This window comes from Oncorhynchus clarkii, chromosome 31 (genome assembly GCF_045791955.1).
Source record: "Oncorhynchus clarkii lewisi isolate Uvic-CL-2024 chromosome 31, UVic_Ocla_1.0, whole genome shotgun sequence".
NCBI classification, from domain to species: Eukaryota; Metazoa; Chordata; class Actinopteri; order Salmoniformes; family Salmonidae; genus Oncorhynchus; species Oncorhynchus clarkii.
In genome coordinates this window covers 25907338-25932842 of record NC_092177.1, presented here as the reverse complement: position 1 = coordinate 25932842, position 25505 = coordinate 25907338, and the positions used below count along the sequence as shown (strand labels likewise).

At 44.6% G+C, this 25505-nt stretch overlaps 1 protein-coding gene across 1 annotated transcript in view; it reads right to left on the bottom strand.

Annotated features, from left to right (window-relative positions):
* LOC139390772 (short transient receptor potential channel 7-like) overlaps positions 1–25505 on the bottom strand; it is a 74482-nt gene that overhangs the window by 27754 nt on the left and 21223 nt on the right. The window contains exons 4-7 of the mRNA XM_071138135.1: positions 21264–21428; positions 18982–19198; positions 13380–13613; positions 889–1153 (exon numbers count right to left, since the gene is read on the bottom strand). Of these exons, the coding sequence (XP_070994236.1) occupies positions 889–1153; positions 13380–13613; positions 18982–19198; positions 21264–21428 (881 nt within the window). The remainder of the gene's footprint in view (positions 1–888; positions 1154–13379; positions 13614–18981; positions 19199–21263; positions 21429–25505) is intronic.

The window sequence follows — 25505 nt, the reverse complement described above, 5'->3', positions numbered from 1 at the left end:
TTCAAGGCAAAGCCTTTCTTATTACAGACTGATCTAACTCGTGTTTGGGTAGAAACACATCAACAACACTTAGACAATACTAATTGGGCCTTAGAGTCCAAAATATAGCCCTGACACTGCGTATCCTGTGTGAGGGAGTAGAAGTGATGTATACCACCTCAGCAGACTGGCAGTTCTAAGTGATCAGCCAAGCAGAACCCATCCTACACGCCACGGTTCTCTAACTCACAACTTAAAACACACTGACTGACTGACAGATGGACAGACTGACTGACTGACCGACAGACTGACTGACTGACAGGCAGGCTGGACTCAAAACCCATTAGCAAAGTGACTAAAAGATGATTGCGTGGAAACTTTCAGTCTGAGTCATATGACACAGGAGAGGAGATAGGAGAGGAGGAGAGGAGATAGGAGAGGAGGAGAGGAGAGGAGGGAAGAGGACTGACAGTGTCTGAATGTGTGTGCCTTCTCTCTCTAAGATAAATTGTGACAAAAGGTTCCTAAATGAGCCTGCCTCAGAGTAAAGATGATTTATATCACAAAGCAACGTTGCTAAAAACAACAGACGGACATTGAATGAGTCCCAATTTTGCTTGTCATCACTGATGTGAAAGGACTGGCAAGATTCCAGAAAACATCATGGCGGATGTCTACTAATAAACTGGCCAGAGATGTAGCCAGACACTGCTTACACCTGTCGTTTCAGAAGAGAGCTTTGATAGAAAGAAAGTAAGGCTGAGTTTCTATCTCTCTACACACTAATACGATGCAAAGTGTATGTGAACAGTATGTGATTTTGAAGTGGAGAAGCTAGGGTTGTACTTGGCCCCCGGGTAGTAGGAGTAGAGGTTGAAGATGCGCGTGTGGGTGTGTGGTCCCACTCACGTGGTGAAGGCAGGGTTGTACTTGGCTCCCAGGTAGTGGGAGTAGAGGTTGAACATGCCGATCATGAAGGCCACAAACACCATGATGAAGATCACCATGAACTTGAAGATGTCCTTCACCGTCCGGCCCAGGGAGATCTGGAGGGGGCCGAAGCTCTCGTTGGCTGGCAGGATGTAGGCGATGCGGGAGAAACTCAGCACCACAGCGATGGCATACAGACCCTCCGAGATGATCTGGGGGTCCGACGGACGCCACTTATTCCTGGCTGAAAGAGGGAGGGGAGGGGAAGGGAGAGAGGAGCCTGATCACAAGAAACAGACTTTGATTTTGGACGTGCAAAGTCGTGATCCTCGGAGCCGAAGAGTGCTGCTCAGACCACTGAGCTACAGCAGTTCACAGACCCCTGGCAAACGGTCGAGAATAGTAAGAATACGGATGATACCTGATGGTGATAGTGTGTCATTTGTATTACTTTGTTTTAAGCCATCCCCAAACCACAGCCCTAACCGTAACCGCTCGGAAGTAATGCTTAAACTGTTCAACTTTGAGCTGTTCCTGTTTCAACCCCGTTACCATGCAGAATCAAACCTGTAAAACGCGTGGAATTCATCCGTCAAACATACGCGTTTATTCATACTACATCACTTCTAAGCGAAACTATGAGATGTTGTTGGGAGAGTGAGAGTAGAAAGTGAATGTAATTTCAATGTAGGTGAAAGGAGAAGGGGTAATGGAGAGAGAAACATGGAGGGAGATGCAGGGATTAGAGAGAGAGGGAGAGAGAGACATACATTAGAGAGAGAGGGGAGGGAGAGATATAATTAGAGAGAAAGGGGAGGGAGAGAGATACATTAGAGAGAGAGGGGAGGGAGAGAGATACATTAGAGAGAGAGGGGAGGGAGAAAGATACATTAGAGAGAGAGGGGAGGGAGAGATATACATTAGAGAGGGGAGGGAGAGATATACATTAGAGACAGAGAGATACAATAGAGAGAGAGGGGAGGGAGAGAGATACATTAGAGAGAGATGGGAGGGAGAGAGATACATTAGAGAGAAAGGGGAGGGAGAGATATAAATTAGAGAGGGAGGGGAGGGAGAGATAAACATTAGAGCGAGAGGGGAGGGAGAGAGATATACATTAGAGAAAGGGGGGAGGGAGAGATATACATTAGAGAGAGAGGGGAGGGAGAGAGATACATATTAGAGAGAGAGGGGAGGGAGCGAGAGATATACATTAGAGAGAGAGGGGAGGGAGAGAGATATACATTAGAGAGAGAGGGGAGAGAGAGATATACATTAGAGAGAGAGGGGAGGGAGAGAGAGATATACATTAGAGAGAGAAGGGAGGGAGAGAGAGATATACATTAGAGAGAGAGGGGAGGGAGAGATATACATTAGAGAGATAGGGGAGGGAGAGATATACATTAGAGAGAGAGGGGAGGGAGAGATATAATTAGAGAGAAAGGGGAGGGAGAGATATACATTAGAGAGAGAGGGGAGGGAGAGATATACAATAGAGAGAGAGGGGAGGGAGAGATATACAATAGAGAGAGAGGGGAGGGAGAGATATACATTAGAGAGAGAGGGGAGGGAGAGATATAATTAGAGAGAAAGGGCAGGGAGAGATATACATTAGAGAGAGAGGGGAGGGAGAGATATACATTAGAGAGAGAGGGGAGGGAGAGATATACATTAGAGAGAGGGGGGCGGGAGAGATATACATTAGAGAGAGAGGGGAGGCAGAGAGATACATATCAGAGAGAGAGGGGAGGGAGAGAGAGATATACATTAGAGAGAGGGGAGGGAGAGAGATACATATTAGAGAGAGAGGGGAGGGAGAGAGATACATATTAGAGAGAGAGGGGAGGGAGAGAGATACATATTAGAGAGAGAGGTTAGGGAGAGAGATATACATTAGAGAGAGAGGGGAGGCAGAGAAATATACATTAGAGAGAGAGGGGAGGGAGAGAGATATACATTAGAGAGAGAGGGGAGGGAGAGAGATATACATTAGAGAGAGAGGGGAGGTAGAGAAATATACATTAGAGAGAGAGGGCAGGGAGAGAGATATACATTAGAGAGAGAGGGGAGGGAGAGAGAGATATACATTAGAGAGAGAGGGGAGGGAGAGAGAGATATACATTAGAGAGAGAGGGGAGGGAGAGATATACATTAGAGAGAGAGGGGAGAGAGATATATACATTAGAGAGAGGGGGGAGGGAGAGATACATTAGAGAGAGGGGAGGGAGAGATATAATTAGAGAGAAAGGGGAGGGAGAGATATACATTAGAGAGAGAGGGGAGGGAGAGATATACATTAGAGAGAGATGGGAGGGAGAGATGTACATTAGAGAGAGAGGGGAGGGAGAGCTATACATTAGAGAGAGAGGGGATGGAGAGATATACATTAGAGAGAGAGGGGAGGGAGAGATATACATTAGAGAGAGAGGGGAGGGAGAGAGATATACATTAGATAGAGAAAGTGGAGGGAAAGAGAGATATACATTAGAGAGTGAGAAAGGGAGGGAGAGAGAAATGTACATTAGAGAGAGAGAACAGGGAGGGGGAGAGAGATATACATTAGAGAGAGAGAAAGGGGAGGGAGAGAGATATACATTAGAGAGAGAGAAAGGGGAGGGAGAGATATATACATTAGAGAGAGAGAAAGGGGAGGGAGAGAGATACATATTAGAGAGAGAGGGCAGGGAGAGAGATATACATTAGAGAGAGAGAGGGGAGGGAGAGAGATATACATTAGAGAGAGAAAGTGTAGGGAGAGAGATATACATTAGAGAGAGAAAGGGGAGGGAAAGAGAGATATACATTAGAGAGTGAGAAAGGGGAGGGAGAGAGAAATATACATTAGAGAGAGAGAACGAGGAGGGGGAGAGAGATATACATTAGAGAGAGAGAAAGGGGAGGGAGAGAGATTTACATTAGAGAGAGAGAAAGGGAGAGAGATATACATTAGAGAGAGAGGGGGGGAGAGAGATATACATTAGAGAGAGAGGGGAGGTAGAGTAATATACATTAGAGAGAGATGGCAGGGAGAGAGATATACATTAGAGAGAGAGGGGAGGGAGAGAGAGATATACATTAGAGATAGAGGGGAGGGAGAGAGAGATATACATTAGAGAGAGAGGGGAGGGAGAGATATACATGAGAGAGAGGGGAGGGAGAGATATACATTAGAGAGAGAGGGGAGGGAGAGATATACATTAGAGAGAGAGGGGAGAGAGATATATACATTAGAGAGAGGGGGGAGGGAGAGATACATTAGAGAGAGGGGAGGGAGAGATATAATTAGAGAGAAAGGGGAGGGAGAGATATACATTAGAGAGAGAGGGGAGGGAGAGATATACATTAGAGAGAGAGGGGAGGGAGAGATATACATTATAGAGAGAGGGGAGGGAGAGTTATACATTAGAGAGAGGGGGGAGGGAGAGAGATACATTAGAGAGAGAGGGGAGGGAGAGAGATACATTAGAGAGAGAGGGGAGGGAGAAAGATACATTAGAGAGAGAGGGGAGGGAGAGATATACATTAGAGAGGGGAGGGAGAGATATACATTAGAGACAGAGAGATACAATAGAGAGAGAGGGGAGGGAGAGAGATACATTAGAGAGAGATGGGAGGGAGAGAGATACATTAGAGAGAAAGGGGAGGGAGAGATATAAATTAGAGAGGGAGGGGAGGGAGAGATAAACATTAGAGCGAGAGGGGAGGGAGAGAGATATACATTAGAGAAAGGGGGGAGGGAGAGATATACATTAGAGAGAGAGGGGAGGGAGAGAGATACATATTAGAGAGAGAGGGGAGGGAGCGAGAGATATACATTAGAGAGAGAGGGGAGGGAGAGAGATATACATTAGAGAGAGAGGGGAGAGAGAGATATACATTAGAGAGAGAGGGGAGGGAGAGAGAGATATACATTAGAGAGAGAAGGGAGGGAGAGAGAGATATACATTAGAGAGAGAGGGGAGGGAGAGATATACATTAGAGAGATAGGGGAGGGAGAGATATACATTAGAGAGAGAGGGGAGGGAGAGATATAATTAGAGAGAAAGGGGAGGGAGAGATATACATTAGAGAGAGAGGGGAGGGAGAGATATACAATAGAGAGAGAGGGGAGGGAGAGATATACAATAGAGAGAGAGGGGAGGGAGAGATATACATTAGAGAGAGAGGGGAGGGAGAGATATAATTAGAGAGAGAGGGGAGGGAGAGATATACATTAGAGAGAGGGGGGCGGGAGAGATATACATTAGAGAGAGAGGGGAGGCAGAGAGATACATATCAGAGAGAGAGGGGAGGGAGAGAGAGATATACATTAGAGAGAGAGGGGAGGGAGAGAGATACATATTAGAGAGAGAGGGGAGGGAGAGAGATACATATTAGAGAGAGAGGGGAGGGAGAGAGATACATATTAGAGAGAGAGGTTAGGGAGAGAGATATACATTAGAGAGAGAGGGGAGGCAGAGAAATATACATTAGAGAGAGAGGGGAGGGAGAGAGATATAAATTAGAGAGAGAGGGGAGGGAGAGAGATATACATTAGAGAGAGAGGGGAGGTAGAGAAATATACATTAGAGAGAGAGGGCAGGGAGAGAGATATACATTAGAGAGAGAGGGGAGGGAGAGAGATATACATTAGAGAGAGAGGGGAGGGAGAGATATACATTAGAGAGAGAGGGGAGAGAGATATATACATTAGAGAGAGGGGGGAGGGAGAGATACATTAGAGAGAGGGGAGGGAGAGATATAATTAGAGAGAAAGGGGAGGGAGAGATATACATTAGAGAGAGGGGAGGGAGAGATATACATTAGAGAGAGATGGGAGGGAGAGATGTACATTAGAGAGAGAGGGGAGGGAGAGCTATACATTAGAGAGAGAGGGGATGGAGAGATATACATTAGAGAGAGAGGGGAGGGAGAGATATACATTAGAGAGAGAGGGGAGGGAGAGAGATATACATTAGATAGAGAAAGTGGAGGGAAAGAGAGATATACATTAGAGAGTGAGAAAGGGAGGGAGAGAGAAATGTACATTAGAGAGAGAGAACAGGGAGGGGGAGAGAGATATACATTAGAGAGAGAGAAAGGGGAGGGAGAGAGATATACATTAGAGAGAGAGAAAGGGGAGGGAGAGAGATACATATTAGAGAGAGAGGGCAGGGAGAGAGATATACATTAGAGAGAGAGAGGGGAGGGAGAGAGATATACATTAGAGAGAGAAAGTGTAGGGAGAGAGATATACATTAGAGAGAGAAAGGGGAGGGAGAGAGAAATATACATTAGAGAGAGAGAACGAGGAGGGGGAGAGAGATATACATTAGAGAGAGAGAAAGGGGAGGGAGAGAGATTTACATTAGAGAGAGAGAAAGGGAGAGAGATATACATTAGAGAGAGAGAAAGGGGGGGGAGAGAGATATACATTAGAGAGAGAGGGGAGGTAGAGAGAGATATACATTAGAGATAGAGGGGAGGGAGAGAGAGATATACATTAGAGAGAGAGGGGAGGGAGAGATATACATGAGAGAGAGGGGAGGGAGAGATATACATTAGAGAGAGAGGGGAGGGAGAGATATACATTAGAGAGAGAGGGGAGAGAGATATATACATTAGAGAGAGGGGGGAGGGAGAGATACATTAGAGAGAGGGGAGGGAGAGATATAATTAGAGAGAAAGGGGAGGGAGAGATATACATTAGAGAGAGAGGGGAGGGAGAGATATACATTAGAGAGAGAGGGGAGGGAGAGATATACATTATAGAGAGAGGGGAGGGAGAGTTATACATTAGAGAGAGGGGGGATGGAGAGATATACATTAGAGAGAGATGGGAGGGAGAGATATACATTAGAGAGATAGGGGAGGGAAAGATATATACATTAGAGAGACAGGGCAGGGAGAGAGATATACATTAGAGAGAGAGAGGAGGGAGAGAGATATACATTAGAGAGAGAGAACGGGGAGGGGGAGAGAGATATACGTTAGAGAGAGAGAAAGGGGAGGGAGAGAGATATACATTAGAGAGAGAGAAAGGGGAGGGAGAGATATATACATTAGAGAGAGAGAAAGGGGAGGGAGAGAGAAATATACATTAGAGAGAGAGAAAGGGGAGGGAGAGAGAAATATACGTTAGAGAGAGAGAACGGGGAGGGGGAGAGAGATATACGTTAGAGAGAGAGAAAGGGGAGGGAGAGATATATACATTAGAGAGAAAGAAAGGGGAGGGAGAGAGATATACATTAGAGAGAGAGAAAGGGGAGGGAGAGAGATATACATGAGAGTGAGAAAGGGGAGGGAGAGAGAAATATACATTAGAGAGAGAGAACGGGGAGGGGGAGAGAGATATACGTTAGAGAGAGAGAAAGGGGAGGGAGAGAGATATACATTAGAGAGAGAGAAAGGGGAGGGAGAGATATATACATTAGAGAGAGAGAAAGGGGAGGGAGAGAGATACATATTAGAGAGAGATGGCAGGGAGAGAGATATACATTAGAGAGAGAGGGGAGGGAGAGAGATATACATTAGAGAGAGAGGGCAGGGAGAGAGATATACATTAGAGAGAGAGGGGAAGGAGAGAGATATACATTAGAGAGAGAAAGTATAGGGAGAGAGATATACATTAGAGAGAGAAAGGGGAGGGAAAGAGATATACATTAGAGAGAGAGAAAGGGGAGGGAGAGAGATATACATTAGAGAGAGAGAACGGGGAGGGGGAGAGAGATTTACATTAGAGAGAGAGAAAGGGGAGGGAGAGAGATATATACATTAGAGAGAGAGGGGAGGGAGAGATATACATTAGAGAGAGAGGGGAGGGAGAGATACATTAGAGATACATTAGAGAGAGGGGAGGGAGAGATATAATTAGAGAGAAAGGGGAGGAAGAGATATACATTAGAGAGAGAGGGGAGGGAGAGATATACATTCGAGAGAGAGGGGAGGGAGAGATATACATTAGAGAGAGAGGGGAGGGAGAGTTATACATTAGAGAGAGGGGATGGAGATATATACATTAGAGAGAGATGGGAGGGAGAGATATACATTAGAGAGATAGGGGAGGGAAAGATATATACATTAGAGAGAGAGGGCAGGGAGAGAGATATACATTAGAGAGAGAGAGGAGGGAGATATAGATGTACATTAGAGAGAGAGAAAGGGGAGGGAGAGAGATATACATTAGAGAGAGAAAGTGGAGGGAGAGAGATATACATTAGAGAGAGAAAGTGGAGGGAAAGAGAGATATACATTAGAGAGTGAGAAAGGGGAGGGAGAGAGAAATATACATTAGAGAGAGAGAACGGGGAGGGGGAGAGATACATATTAGAGAGAGAGGGCAGGGAGAGAGATATACATTAGAGAGACAGGGGAGGGAGAGAGATATACATTAGAGAGAGAGGGCAGGGAGAGAGATATACATTAGAGAGAGAGGGGAGGGAGAGAGATATACATTAGAGAGAGATGGCAGGGAGAGAGATATACATTAGAGAGAGAGGGGAAGGAGAGAGATATACATTAGAGAGAGAAAGTGTAGGGAGAGAGATATACATTAGAGAGAGAAAGGGGAGGGAAAGAGATATACATTAGAGAGAGAGAAAGGGGAGGGAGAGAGATATACATTAGAGAGAGAGAACGGGGAGGGGGAGAGAGATATACATTAGAGAGAGAGAAAGGGGAGGGAGAGAGAGATATACATTAGAGAGAGAGGGGAGGGAGAGATATACATTAGAGAGAGAGGGGAGGGAGAGATACATTAGAGAGAGGGGAGGGAGAGATATAATTAGAGAGAAAGGGGAGGGAGAGATATACATTAGAGAGAGAGGGGAGGGAGAGATATACATTCGAGAGAGAGGGGAGGGAGAGATATACATTAGAGAGAGAGGGGAGGGAGAGTTATACATTAGAGAGAGAGGGGATGGAGATATATACATTAGAGAGAGATGGGAGGGAGAGATATACATTAGAGAGATAGGGGAGGGAAAGATATATACATTAGAGAGAGAGGGCAGGGAGAGAGATATACATTAGAGAGAGAGAGGAGGGAGATATAGATGTACATGAGAGAGAGAAAGGGGAGGGAGAGAGATATACATTAGAGAGAGAAAGTGGAGGGAGAGAGATATACATTAGAGAGAGAAAGTGGAGGGAAAGAGAGATATACATTAGAGAGTGAGAAAGGGGAGGGAGAGAGAAATATACATTAGAGAGAGAGAACGGGGAGGGCGAGAGAGATAGACATTAGAGAGAGAGAAAGGGGAGGGAGAGAGATATACATTAGAGAGAGAGAAAGGGGAGGGAGAGAGATATACATTAGAGAGAGAGAAAGGGGAGGGAGAGAGATATACATTAGAGAGAAAGGGGAGGGAGAGAGATATACATTAGAGAGAGAGAAAGGGGAGGGAGAGAGAGATATACAGTAGAGAGAGAGAAAGGGGAGGGAGAGAGAGATATACATTAAAGAGAGAGAAAGGGGTGGGAGAGAGATATATACATTAGAGCGAGAGAAAGGGGAGGGAGAGAGATACACATTAGACAGAGAGAAAAGGGAGGGAGAGAGAGATATACATTAGAGAGAGAGGAAGGGGAGGGAGAGAGATATATACATTAGAGAGAGAGAACGGGGAGGGGGAGAGAGATATACATTAGAGAGAGAAAGGGGAGGGAGAGAGATATATACATTAGAGAGAGAAAGGGGAGGGAGTGAGATATACATTAGAGAGAGAGGGGAGGGAGGGAGAGAGATATATACATTAGAGAGAGAGAATGGGGAGGGGGAGAGAGATATACATTAGAGAGAGAGGGGAGGGAGAGAGATATACATTAGAGAGAGAGGGGAGAGAGATATACATTAGAGAGAGAGGGGAGGGAGAGAGATATACATTAGAGAGAGAGGGGAGGTAGAGAAATATACATTAGAGAGAGAGGGCAGAGAGAGAGATATACATTAGAGAGAGAGGGGAGGGATAGAGAGATATACATTAGAGAGAGAGGGGAGGGAGAGAGAGATATGCATTAGAGAGAGAGGGGAGGGAGAGATATACATTAGAGAGAGAGGTGAGAGAGATATATACATTAGAGAGAGGGGGGAGGGAGAGATTCATTAGAGAGAGGGGAGGGAGAGATATAATTAGAGAGAAAGGTTAGGGAGAGATATACATTAGAGAGAGAGGGGAGGGAGAGATATACATTAGAGAGAGAGGGGAGGGAGAGATATACATTAGAGAGAGAGGGGAGGGAGAGTTATACATTAGAGAGAGAGGGGATGGAGAGATATACATTAGATAGAGATGGGAGGGAGAGATATACATTAGAGAGATAGGGGAGGGAAAGATATATACATTAGAGAGAGAGGGCAGGGAGAGAGATATACATTAGAGAGAGAGAGGAGGGAGAGAGATATACATTAGAGAGAGAGAACGGGGAGGGGGAGAGAGATATACGTTAGAGAGAGAGAAAGGGGAGGGAGAGAGATATACATTAGAGAGAGAGAAAGGGGAGGGAGAGATATATACATTAGAGAGAGAGAAAGGGGAGGGAGAGAGAAATATACATTAGAGAGAGAGAACGGGGAGGGGGAGAGAGATATACGTTAGAGAGAGAGAAAGGGGAGGGAGAGAGATATACATTAGAGAGTGAGAAAGGGGAGGGAGAGAGATATACATTAGAGAGAGAGAAAGGGGAGGGAGAGAGATATACATTAGAGAGTGAGAAAGGGGAGGGAGAGAGAAATATACATTAGAGAGAGAGAACGGGGAGGGGGAGAGAGATATACGTTAGAGAGAGAGAAAGGGGAGGGAGAGAGATATACATTAGAGAGAGAGAAAGGGGAGGGAGAGATATATACATTAGAGAGAGAGAAAGGGGAGAGAGATATACATTAGAGAGAGAGGGGAGGGAGAGAGATATACATTAGAGAGAGAGGGCAGGGAGAGAGATATACATTAGAGAGAGAGGGGAGGGAGAGAGATATGCATTAGAGAGAGAGAAAGGGGAGGGAGAGAGATATACATTAGAGAGAGAGAAAGGGGAGGGAGAGAGATATACATTAGAGAGAGAGAAAGGGGAGGGAGAGAGAGATATACATTAGAGAGAGAGGGGAGGGAGAGAGAGATATACATTAGAGAGAGAGGGGAGGGAGAGATATACATTAGAGAGAGAGGGGAGAGAGATATATACATTAGAGAGAGGGGGGAGGGAGAGATACATTAGAGAGAGGGGAGGGAGAGATATAATTAGAGAGAAAGGGGAGGGAGAGATATACATTAGAGAGGGGAGGGAGAGATATACATTAGAGAGAGAGGGGAGGGAGAGATATACATTAGAGAGAGAGGGAGGGAGAGTTATACATTAGAGAGAGAGGGGATGGAGAGATATACATTAGAGAGAGATGGGAGGGAGAGATATACATTAGAGAGATAGGGGAGGGAAAGATATATACATTAGAGAGAGAGGGCAGGGAGAGAGATATACATTAGAGAGAGAGAGGAGGGAGATAGAGATATACATTAGAGAGAGAGAAAGGGGAGGGAGAGAGATATACATTAGAGAGAGAAAGTGGAGGGAGAGAGATATACATTACAGAGAGAAAGTGGAGGGACAGAGAGATATACATTAGAGAGTGAGAAAGGGGAGTGAGAGAGAAATATACATTAGAGAGAGAGAACGGGGAGGGGGAGAGAGATATACGTTAGAGAGAGAGAAAGGGGAGGGAGAGAGATACATATTAGAGAGAGAGGGCAGGGAGAGAGATATACATTAGAGAGAGAGGGGAGAGAGATATATACATTAGAGAGAGGGGGGAGGGAGAGATACATTAGAGAGAGGGGAGGGAGAGATATAATTAGAGAGAAAGGGGAGGGAGAGATATACATTAGAGAGGGGAGGGAGAGATATACATTAGAGAGAGAGGGGAGGGAGAGATATACATTAGAGAGAGAGGGGAGGGAGAGTTATACATTAGAGAGAGAGGGGATGGAGAGATATACATTAGAGAGAGATGGGAGGGAGAGATATACATTAGAGAGATAGGGGAGGGAAAGATATATACATTAGAGAGAGAGGGCAGGGAGAGAGATATACATTAGAGAGAGAGAGGAGGGAGATAGAGATATACATTAGAGAGAGAGAAAGGGGAGGGAGAGAGATATACATTAGAGAGAGAAAGTGGAGGGAGAGAGATATACATTACAGAGAGAAAGTGGAGGGACAGAGAGATATACATTAGAGAGAGAGAACGGGGAGGGGGAGAGAGATATACGTTAGAGAGAGAGAAAGGGGAGGGAGAGAGATACATATTAGAGAGAGAGGGCAGGGAGAGAGATATACATTAGAGAGAGAGGGGAGGGAGAGAGATATACATTAGAGAGAGAGGGCAGGGAGAGAGATATACATTAGAGAGAGAGAAAGGGGAGGGAGAGAGATATACATTAGAGAGAGAGAAAGGGGAGGGAGAGAGATATACATTAGAGAGAGAGAAAGGGGAGGGAGAGAGAGATATACATTAGAGAGAGAGGGGAGGGTGAGAGAGATATACATTAGAGAGAGAAAGGGGAGGGAGAGAGATATACATTAGAGAGAGAGGGGAGGGAGAGCGAGATAAACATCAGAGAGAGAGGGGAGCGAGAGAGAGATATACATTAGAGAGAGAAAGGGGAGGGAGAGAGATATACATTCGAGAGAGGGGGAGGGAGAGCGAGATATACATTAGAGAGAGAGGGGAGGGAGAGAGAGATATACATTAGAGAGAGAAAGGGGAGGGAGAGAGATATACATTAGAGAGAGAGGGGAGGGAGAGCGAGATATACATTAGAGAGAGAGGAGAGGGAGAGAGAGATATACATTAGAGAGAGAAAGGGGAGGGAGAGAGATATACATTAGAGAGAGAGGGGAGGGTGAGAGAGATATACATTAGAGAGAGAGAAAGGGGAGGGAGAGAGAGATATACATTAAAGAGAGGGAAGGGAGAGAGATATACATTAGAGAGAGAGAAAGGGGAGGGAGAGAGAGATATACATTAGAGAGAGAGAGAGAGAGAGAGAGAGAGAAAGGTCTTAAGAGAGTGAGGTCTTAAGGGAATACTGGACAACTTACAGCGCCGGAGTGGTTCAAAACGAATAATTTGTTTACTCATAAGCACTTTTTCATTCTTTGAAAAATACTTCCTCATTACAAAACCACCAGGAGAGATAAACACATACGCACACAGACAACTACCAGAGATCAGGGTGTGTGACTGAGTGCGTCATTGTCTGTTGGCTGTTTCAAAGTGTTTGTGTGTAAACAGTGGGGAAGCCGGCATATGCGTGTATATGCAGACTGCGTAGCAGCTTACTTTAAACAGTCGTTGTCATAACAACCCCACACCACAAGATGACGGCAGTGATTAGGGGGCTTGAGCAGTGTACTGTGAAGGGTACCAGAGCACAGTGGCTAATGTAGACACTCGTAGAAGGGTAGAAAATGAATGCCAACTGTATATTTCCACGCACCATAGGTGTAGTAGGCAACCTCAGTAGGTAGGGACGCGTTGCGGATGTCTTCGTTGGTCACAAACTGGTCTACGTACAGCTGGGCCTTGGAGGCCTTGAGGAAGGCCATGAGCCGAGCGGTGAACGATGCTACGAAGATAGACAACATGCCGAAGTCTAACACGTTCCATAGGTGATTCACGTACTCTCTAGGGCCGTCCACCCAGATCTCCTTGACCTCTGACCAGATCATACCTGAGAGAGAGAGAGAGAGAGAGATGGTGGTCTGGGCCTAAACCACACAAAAACAACTCTATACACTATGGAACACAAAGCTTTTACTGTCTCATTCTGGTCTGATGTTTCTTGTTGGTTGAGAATGTCTGTATTTCCAATTTCTTTGATGAAGTCTGGGTTCCTGCTCTTTAGGCCAAAGGCAGATGACGCCTTTTCCCTAAAGAGCAGGAACCCGGAATTCATCAAAGAGATTGGTAATACAGACATTGTCAACCGATAAGAAACATGGTATAAAGTATAAAGGAGATGGACCCACTGGTTGCCCTCTAGGTTACAGAGAGCTGGTAGTCCCACCCACCAAAATACCAGGTGTGAAACAGGGAAGAGACTCAGGTGTTATGCTAATTTGTTATAGAGCAGACCTAACTCACTTTATTAAATTAGTCAAAACAGGAACATTTTACATGTGTCTAGAAATGAATAAGGACATGTTCTCAACAGAGGAAAATGTCCTCATGTCTGCTACATATATCCCCCCAATAGAATCCCCAAACTTTAACTTTTTATGGCTGCAGGGGCAGTATTGAGTAGCTTGAATGAAAAGGTGCCCATTGTAGACGGCCAACTGTTTGAATTATGTCTGTGAGTATAACAGAACTCATATTGCAGGCAAAAAACTGAGAAATTCCACTTCCTGTTTGGATTTTTTCTAGGGGTGGCAGATTTTCAACCAAGCTCTCATTGAAATTACAGCGAGCTATGGATGAGTTTTCACTTCCTACGCCTACCACTAGATGTCAACAATCAATAGAACTTTGTCTGATGACTCGAATGTGAAGGGGGGTCGAATGAGACAGGAAATAGTCACCACTGCCACGAGTTGACCATGCTTTATCCATGAGCGTTCATAGGGGAAGCACCTGCGTTCCACCGGTCATCTGAAGTCATTCTAATTCTCCGGTTGGAACGTTATTCAAGATATATGTAAACAACCTTCTAAAGATTGATTCAGTACATCGTTTGACATGTTTCTACTGACTGTTACGGAACTTTTGGACATTTCGTCACGTTATAGTGGACGCGCTTTGTGACTTTGGAATTGTTTACCAAACGCGATAAACAAAGTAGCTAATTGGACATAAATAACGGACATTTTCGAAACAAATCAAGCATTTATTGTGGACCTGTGATTCCTAGGACTGCATTCTGATGAAGTTCATCAAAGGTAAGGAAACATTTATCATGTATTTTCTGGTTTCTGTTGACTACAACATGGCGGATAATTTGGCTTCTGTTCTGAGCGCCGTCTCAGATTATTGCATGGGTTGCTTTTTCCGTAAATGTTTTTTGAAATCTGACACAGCGGTTGCATTAAGCAGAGGTCTATATATAATTCCATGTGTATAACTTGTATTATCATCTACATTTATGATGAGTATTTCTGTTGAAACGGTGTGGCTATGCAAAATCACTTGATGTTTTTGGAACTAGTGAATCTAATACACCAATGTGAACTCAGATTTCTTTATATAAATATGAACTTAATCAAACAAAACATGCATGTATTGTGTAACATGAAGTCCCATGAGTGTCATCTGATGAAGATAATTCAAGGTTAGTGATTAATTTTATCTCTATTTCTGCTTTTTGTGAATGCTATATTTCGCTGGAAAATGGCTGTGCTTATTGTGGTTTGGTGGAGACCTAACATAATCGTTTGTAGTGCTTTTGCTGAAAAGCATATTTGAAATCAGACACTTTGGTGGGATTAACAACAAGATTTCCTTTAAAATGATATAAGACGTACGTGTATGTTTTAGGAATTATGAGATTTCTGTGGTTTGAATTTGGCACCCTCTATTTTCACTGGTAGTTGTCATATCGATCCCTTTAGCGGGATTGTAGCCATAACAAGTTAACGGTGACAGCTTCTCCATCCTAGACGGGGAGATCAACCATTTCCAGGCCCAGGGACATGTACTAGTCTCTGGTGACCTAAATGCCAGAACTGGACAAGAACCTGACACCTCAGCACACAGGGGGACAAACACCTACCTGGAGGTGACAGCATTCCCTCCCATATTTGCCCCTCTAGGCACAACTACGACAACATAACCAACAAAAACAGGTCACAACTCCTGCAGCTCTGTCAGACGCTGGGTATGTGGTAGGCTTTTATGAGACTTCTACGGTAGGTACACCTATAGCTCATCTCTTGGCAGTAGTACTGTAGACTACTTTATCACTGACCTCAACCCAGAGTCTCTCAGAGTGTTCACAGTCAGCCCACTGACATCCCTACCAGATCACAGCAAAATCACACTCTACTTGAACAGAGCTGTGCTCAATCTTGAGTCACAAAAATAACTGAATAATATTAAGAAATGCTATAGATGGGAGGAAAGTAGTGTGGAAATCAACCAAAAAACAATTAGGCAACATCAAATTCAAGTGAAGGTGTAAACTTGGCAGTAGAAAACCTAAACAGTATATTTGACCTCTCAGCTTCCCAATCAAATCAAAAAATGTCAAGGAGACAACCTAAGAAAATGAACAACAATGACAAATGGTTTGATGAAGAATGCAAAACCTGAGAAAGAAATTGAGAAACCCAGCCAACCAAAAATTTAGAGATCCGGAAAACCTGAGCCTACGCCTTCACTATGGTGAATCACTAAAACAATACAGAAATGCACTACGGAAAGAGAAGGAACAGCACGTCAGAAATCAACTCATGTAATTGAAGAATCCATAGAATCTAACCACTTCTGGTAAAATTTGAAACTCGAAACAAACAACAAGAAAAGTTATCTATACAAAACAGAGATGTGGGGATAAACCACTTCTCCAATCTTTTTGTCTCTATTACAACAAACAAACAGCAAAAACATATACATGATCACATACAAAACTTAGAATCAACACATTTCTTTCCACAGGGCAAGGGGGTGAGACAGGGATGCATCTTAAGCCCCACCCTCTTCAAAATATATATCAACGAATTGACGAGGGCACCAGAACAGTCTGCAGCACCCAGCCTCACCCTACTAGAATCTGAAGTCAAATGTCTACTGCTGAAGATCTGGTGCTTCTGTCCCCAAACAAGGAGGGCCTACAGCAGCACCTATATCTTCTGCACAGATTCTGTCAGACCTGGGCCCTGACAGTAAATCTCAGTAAGACAAAAATAATGGTGTTCCAAAAAAGGTCTAGTTGCCAGGACCACAAATACAAATCCATTTAGACACTGTTGCCCTAGAGCACACAAAAAACTATAAATAACTTGGCCTAAACATCAGCGCCACAGGTAACTTCCACACAGCTGTGAATGAGCTGAGAGACAAGGCAAGGCAAGAAGAACATACAATTTGACATACCAATTAGGATCTGGCAAAAAATACTTGAATCAGTTATAGAACCCATTGCCCTTTATGGTTGTGAGGGCTGGGGTCCGCTCACCAACCAAGAATTCACTAAATGGGACAAACACCAAATTGAGACTTGGCATGTAGAATTCTGCAAAAATGTCCTCAGTGTACAACGTAGAACACCAAATAATGCATGCAGAGCAGAATTAGGGCGATACCCGCTAATTATCAAAATCCAGAAAAGAGAAGGTTCAATTCTTCAACCACCTGAAAGGAAGCAATTCCCAAACCTTCCGTAACAAAGCCATCACCTACAGAGAAATTAACCTGGAGAAGAGCTCCCCAAGCAAGCTGGTCCTGGGCCTCTGTTTACAAATACAAACAGAACCTACAGAGCCCCAGGACAGCAACACAATAAGACCCAACCAAATCATGAGAAAAAAAAAAGAATTACTTGACACATTGGAATGAATTTACAACAAAAAAACAGCAAACCAGAATGCTATTTGGCCCTAAACAGAGAGCACACAGTGGCAGAATACCTGAAAACTGTGACTGACCCAAACTTAAGGAAATCTTTGACTATGTACAGACTCAGTGAACATAGCCTTACTATTGAGAAAGGCCGCCGTAGGCAGACATGGCTCTCAACATGGCTATAAGAGCACAAGGCCAGACCCAGATGCAGACACGGGAGGGAAATGGTTTGAGTCTTTGAGAAAGGCCGCCGTAGGCAGACATGGCTCTCAACATGGCTATAAGAGCACAAGGCCAGACCCAGATGCAGACACGGGAGGGAAATGGTTTGAGTCTTTGATATTTATTATATTCCAAAAGGGCAATAGAATGGTCATGGACAGGAAAAAGGCCAAAACCAGTTCAGAGTCCAGGAGGTACAGTGTGGCAGGCAGAATGGTCAGGCAGGCTCGAGGTCAGGGCAGGCAGAATGGTCAGGCAGGCTCGAGGTCAGGGCAGGCAGAATGGTCAGGCAGGCAGAATAGTCAGGCAGGCTCAAGGTCAGGGCAGGCAGAATGGTCAGGCAGGCGGGTACAGAATCCAGAACAGGCAAGGGTCAAAACTGGGAGGACTAGCATAAGATAATAGAAAAGGCAGCATGGGAAAACCCACACTGATTGACTTGAACAGACAAGACAAACTGGCACAGACAGACAGAAAACCCAGGTTTAAATACCTGGGGAAGATGGGTGACACCTGGAGGGGGTGGAGACAATCACAAGGACAGGTAAACAGAACAGGGTGTGACAAGAAGACAGGCTATGTGCTCACTGCCCACAAAATGAGGTGGAAACTGAGCTGCACTTCCTAACCTCCTGCCAAATGTATGACCATATTAGTGACACATATTTCCCTCAGATTACACAGACCCACAAATAATTTGAAAACAGATCCCATTTTGATTAACTCCCATATCTATTGGGTGAAATACCACAGTGTGCCATCACAGCAGCAAGATTTGTGACCTGTTGCCACAAGAAAAGGGCAACTAGTGAAGAACAAACACCCTTGTAAATACAACCCATATTTATGTTTATTTATTTCCCTTTTGTACTTGAACTATTTGCACACCATTACATATATATAGACATAATATGACATTTGAAATGTCTTTATTCTTTTGGAACTTTGTGAGTGTAACATTCACTGTTTCACTTCTTTTTTCATTTCACATTTGTGTATTATCTATTTCACTTGCTGTTGTTTTCCATGGCAATAAAAGCCCTTAAATTGAAATGGAATAAATGTACATTTAATTGAGAGAGAGTGAGGGGGGGGGGGGGGGGGGAGAAGAGACGGAGAAACCAGTGGATTCTTTTGTAATGATTGATCTTATGTTTGTGGGTACCACTCTCTTTCTTTCTCTTTTCCTATTTCTTTCTCTCCATCCACCATCCTTTCCTTCTTTCTCTCTTAAATCCATTCCCTCACATTCTTCCTCTTACCCCCCTCATTTCCTCCCCTCTTACCTCTATCCCCTTCTCTCCCTCTCCCCTACTCACCCAGCACCCACTTCATGATCAGCATCTCCGTCCAGGAGAACTGAGTGGTCTTGACCCGGAACACCTGACGAGGGTGGTCAGTGATGGTCTCGTTGGGCAGGTTCTTGACCCCCTCAAAGCGGTCTGAGGCGTTGATGACCAGCAGGCTCAGGAAGATGGTGAAGGACACGGCGTGGGCCACAAACTTCATGAAAGGACTTCTCAGGATCTGACCCAACTAAAACAAACAGGGTCAAAACATACAACAGCTGTATTAGTCTTTTTTTACACATAGCTGCTTTATCGAGGAGAATGTCGACTCACTATGACTGTGATATGGATGTCTTGCCTCGCTATCTTAAGATGAATGCACTAAGCGTAAGTCCCTCTGGATAAAAGTGTTTACTAAATGGTTCAAATGTAGTTATAAGCCCTGAATGCTGATTGGCTGACAGCTGTGGTATATCAGAACATATACCACAGGTATGACAAAACATGTATTGTTACTGCTGTCATTATGTTTGTAACAAGTTTATAACAGCAACAAGGCACCTCAGGGGATTGTGGGCTATGGCCAATATACCACGGCTAAGGTCTGCATCCAGGCACTCTGCGTTCCTTCGTGCTAAGAACATCCCTTAGTCGTGATATATTAGCCATATACCACAAACCATAGAGGTGCCTTATTGCTTAAATGTAATAAATCCATGTTAAATGTGTACATGATATTGCAAAGAAACAGTATCACTGTCAGGAGGTGTCATAATAAACTGACTTAGTGGAACTAGTGTGGACTGTATTCTCTAACCTGAGGCTGAAAAACAAAACATATTCAGTTAAGTCAGACTTAGGGATCAGCTAAGTCAGAATTGGAGTCAGACTCAATACTCCTGTCAACTGAATAGAACAATTCTCCATTGGAGGGTAGCTAACAGAACTTCTATTTTATTGACCCTCTAGTGGCCCATGTCCAGAAATCTGAAGTCTGAAGAGAAAACACTAAATAAGACAGTGTGTGTGAAATATGAATCTGGTTGTGTATTCTACAGGTACAGAGTGGCACACCAACACAAACACAGTTATGCTTCAGAGGGATGCAGATCGACACACTGAACATTCAAAACTATGCACTCAAAATCACAGGCACATGTATTTGTAAATATTAACATGCAAGCTTGTTCATTTAACACACAGCCATTGTGCTGTGTGCGTGTCCCACATCAACCAACAGTACATCAAGGGTGTTGATCACCACATTTACATCAGTCATATAGCAGACACTCTTATCCAGAGCGACTTACAGACGCAATTAGGTGTAAGTGTCTTGCTCAAGGGCACATCGGCAGATTTGTGGGATTCGAACCAGCTGCCTTTCTGTAACTGATCCAACGCTCTAAGTGCTAGACTACCTGCCGCCACATTGCCATCTTAACCAAATCAATCAGGTGTGTGTCTTTCCCATCTGTTTACATCTGTTTACTCTGAACAGGAACTAGCTACGTCCCAAACTGCACCATATTCCTATAATGTAATGGACTACTTTTTACTAAACGTAGTGCACTATATAGGGAGAAAATATAAGGTTCCATTTGGATTCTCAGCAGATTGCGGTAGGGAGAGATCCTTCTGTACTTCTCAGTGTGGAGGGGTCTTGGCTGCCTGTGTCTCTCTCAGTAGGTGTTAGCAGGGGTAAAAGGGGTGACTGGACCCTGATATGGTCCTATTAAACGTAATGATTACAGACATCATCAGCAGAGACCATCTCTGATCACCCCCTCCAGCCATACTCCCTCCATCTCTCTCTCTCAGACTCCCTCAGTCTCCCTGTAAATCTCCCATCTTTCCCCTTAGTCTCTGTCCATCTCTCTCTCTCTCTCTCTCTCTCTCTCTCTCTCTCTCTCTCTCTCTCTCTCTCTCTCTCTCTCTCTCTCTCTCTCTCTCTCTCTCTCTCTCTCTCTCTCTCTCTCTCTCTCTCTCTCTCTCTCTCTCTCTCTCTCTCTCTCTCTCTCTCTCTCTCTCTCTCTCTCTCTCTCTCTCTCTCTCTCTCTCTGTGTGATATTTACAGTGTCTTCCTCCTGCTATAGGAGGAGTTGCCTCTCTAACTGTCTGTCTTCCATTGGTTAGAAATCATCTTACTGACAACAGCCCCTAGAACCCCCACAAGGGTATTACTGCTCCCACACGCCAGGTGTCAAACACACACACACACACACACACACACACACCCCACATTGTCTGTGTGTGCACTTAAGCACACAGGTGTGTGTGTGTATACTGTAGGTGCGTCTGCATACATTCATTACCTTGCTGCAGGGCATGATCCAGTAGGCGAGAGCCAGAAAGGGCAGTCCCAAGCTGACCGCCAGAACGGTCCAACACTTGACTCCGATGGACTGCTGCCTCAGATCTGACAGGTTCTCATACCAGATAGTCAGCAGCTGCTGCTGGCAGTTAGGATGGGCCACAAACTACAGACAGAGAGAGGGAGAGATGGAAACACACTAAATATAATTTAAAAACAGAGAGAGAGAGAAAGAGAGAGAGAGAGAGAGAGAGAGATGAAAACACACTGTCCCACACTTACATAAAGACGGCTACTGTATATTAGCAAAGCACAAAGTTCTTGCTCCTGCTGACAGGAATTGTGGGTGAGTTCTTACTCTTGCTAACAGGAAGTGTGGGCCATGAACTGTATAAAATAATTAAAACTACAGTCATATAGCTACAGCAGAAGCCACAGATTACAGGCAACACCTGCACTGAGCTAAAGGCTAGAGCTGCCGCTTTCAAGGAGCGGGATCCTAACCCAGAAGCTCATAAGAAATCCCGCTATGCCCTCCGACAAACCATCAAACAGGAAAAGTGTTATTACAGGACTAAGATTGAATTGTAGTAGACCGGCTCTGAAGCTCGTCGGATGTGACAGGGCTTGAAAACCATTACAGACTACAAAGGGAAGCACAGCTGAGAGCTGCCCAGTGACACGAGCCTACCAGATGAGCTAAACTACTTCTATTCTTGCCTCGAGGCAAATAACACTGAAACATGCATGAGAGCACCAGCTGTTCCGGAAAACTGTGTGATCACGCCCTCCACAGCCAATGTGAGAAGACCTTTAAACAAGTCAACATTCACAAGGCCACAGGGCCAGACGGATAACCAGGACGTGTACTGCGATTATGCGCTGACCAATTGGCATTTTCAAACTTCACTGACAATTCAACCTCTCCTTGTCCGAGTCTGTCATACCAACATGTTTTAAGCAGACCACCATAGTCCCTGTGCCCAATAACACTAAGGTAACCTGCCTAAGTGACTACCAACCCGTAACACTCACGTCTGTAGCCATTAATTGCTTTGAAAAGTCTGGTCATGGCTCACATCAACACCATTATCCGGAAATCCCTAGACCTACTCCAATTTGCATACTGCCAAAACACATCGACAGATGATGAATATCTATTGCACTCCACACTGCCCTTTCCCACCTGGACAAAAGGAACGCTATTGTGAGTACGTTATTCATTGACTACATTTCAGCGTTCAATACCACAGTGCCATCAAAGCTCATCAATAAGCTAAGGATCCTGGGACTAAACACCTCCTTCTGCAACTGGATCTTGGTCTTCCTGTTGGGCAGCCCCCAGGTGATAAGGGTAGGTAACAACACATCCGCCACGCTGATCCTCAACACAGGGGCTCCTCAGGGGTGCGTGCTTAGTCCCCTCCTGTACTCCCTGTTCACTCATGACTACACGGCCAGGCACACCATCATTAAGTTTGCCTATGACACAACAGTGGTAGGCCTGATCACCGACAACGACAAGACAGCCTTTAGGGAGGAGGTCAGAGACCTGGCTGTGTGGTGCCAGGACAACAACCTCTCCCGCAACGTGATCAAGACAAAGGAGATGATTGTGGACTGCAGGAAAAAGAGGACCAAGCACGCCCACATTCTCATCAACTGGGCTGAAGTGGAGCTGGTTGAGAGCTTCAAGTTCCTTGGTGTCAACATCACCAACAAACTAACATGGTCCAAGCACACCAAGCCAGTTGTGAAGATGGCACGACAAAACCTATTCCCCCTCAGGAGACTGAAAAGGTTTGGCATGGGTCCTCAGCTCCTCAAAAGGTTCAACAGCTGCACCATCGAGAGAATCCTGACTGGTTGCATCACTGCCTGGTATGGCAACTGCTCGGCCTCCAAACTCAAGGCACTACAGAGGGTAGTGCGTACAGCCCAGTACATCACTGGGGACAAGCTTCCTGCCATCCAGGACCTCTATACCAGGCGGTGTCAGAGGAAGGCCCTAAAAATTGTCAAAGACTCCAGCCACTCTAGTCATAGACTGTTCTCTCTGCTACCGCATAGCAAGCGGTACCGGAGCGCCAAGTCTAGGTCCAAGAGACTTCTAAACGACTTCTACCACCAAGCCATAAGACTCCTGAACACCTAATCAAATGGCCACCCAGACTATTTACATTACCCCCCACCCCCCTCTTTTAGACCGCTGCTACTCTCTGTTTTTATCATCTATACATAGTCACTTTAATAACTCTACCGACACGTACATTTTACCTCGACACCGGTGCCCCTGCACATTGACTCTGTACAGGTATCCCCTTGTATGTAGTCTTGCTATTGTTATTTTACTGCGGCTCTTTAATTACTTGTTACTTTTTTTTTCTTATTCTTATTCATATTTTTTTTAAACTCCATTTCACTGTTATATTCGACGCATGTGACTAATACAATTCGATTTGATTTGAGCAATAAACAAGCCAAGAATAAAAGGTTCAGTCAGTTCCCTGCAGTCAAGTTGGATACAAATCACAAACATTTGCTGGCAAATTCCAACTTTTAAAATAATTTAAACTCTTCAGCAGCAGTGCACCATTGGAAAGGTCTTCACTTTAAATGGATCTGTTGTTCCTGTCAGCTATTCTCCGTCTGTAATGACTAATAATAGTTCATCATTTCGTGGGTGCTTATATTTGTCCTGTTTAACACATGCACAATTGTGCATAATATAATAATATCTGTGATTTGGAAATGTGTTTTTTTGCATATCCCAACTCTCCCTGAGACACCCTCTAAGTGTGTGTGTGTGTGTGTATGTCTGTTTCCCTCAGTTTACACACTAGTATCGGGGGCCAGTCTGGCAGGTTGATTAACACACTGCTGTGGCCACGCTCCCCTGCTTTGGGAAAACAGCCCATACACTACACTCTACTGTGTCCCCGGATGCTTCCAGACAGGCTGGAGTATACATTATTATGGCTTAGATGATATGAGCCCTGATGGTACTAATGTCTCATGATGTTTCAATACAGGATGATCAACCATAGGGTCAGATAAACATGCATACGTTTATTTTTGAACTGTGTGTGTATGAGTGTGTGTATGTGTTTGTGTGTGTCAGTCTCTGTGACTCCCGGGTAATGAAGGGAGAGTTGATGTGGTTTGACATTTAGCTGAAACACTTTTGGTATGAGAGGGATAAGCACTCTGAGACAGGCTCGATAGTCTGATATTTACAAACGCTACCAGGCCTTGGGACACACACACGCACACACACACGCACACACACACACACACACACACACACACACACACACACACACACACGAGATGTGTGTGCTGCATCACTACTGCAATACTACATCACTGATCCAATGCTCTCCCTGAATTGTCTAGATTGAACCTAAATCCAAATTTTCGCATACAATTACAGCAGTTAACAATAAGGTCCAACAGACAAATGCAGTCAAATGCTTTATGTACAATCAATGCTATCCAGTGGTGTAAAGTACTTAAGCAAAACTATTTTAAAATACTACTTAAGTAGTTTTTGGGGTTATTTTGTACTTTACTTCACTATTTATATTTTTGACAACTTTTACTTTTACTTCACTACGTTCCTAATGAAAAGGATGTACATTTCCCCTGACACCCAAAAGTGTCACACCCTGATCTGTTTCACCTGTCTTTATGCTTGTCTCCACCCCTCTCCAGGTGTTGCCCATCTTCCCTGTTATCCCCAGTGTATTTACACCTGTGTTCTATGTTTGTCTGTTGCCAGTTTGTTTTGTTCGTCAAGCCTACCATTGGTTTTCCCCTTGCACCTATCTTGTTATAGTTCCTGTTTACTAGTTTTCCTGGTTTTGAGCATTTCTGCCTGCCCTGACCCTGAGCCTACCTGCCATTCTGTACCTTGTCACACCACCCTAGATTATTGACCTCTGCCTGCCCTGACCCCGAGACTGCCTGCAGTTCTGTTCTTTATGGACTCTGATCTGGATTACTGACCTCTGCCTGCCATTGACCTGTCGTTTTGCCTGCCCCCTGTTCTAGCATTACACTTTTGTTACTTTGACACTGTTTGCATCTGGTTCTTCTCCTGAAACGAGATACAGAAGTACTCATTACTTTTTAAATGCTTGGCAGGACAGGAAAATGGTCAAATTCAAGCACAAAGAACATCCCTGGTCATCCCTACTATCTCTGATTTGATGGTGTCACGCCCTGACCATAGAGAGCCCTT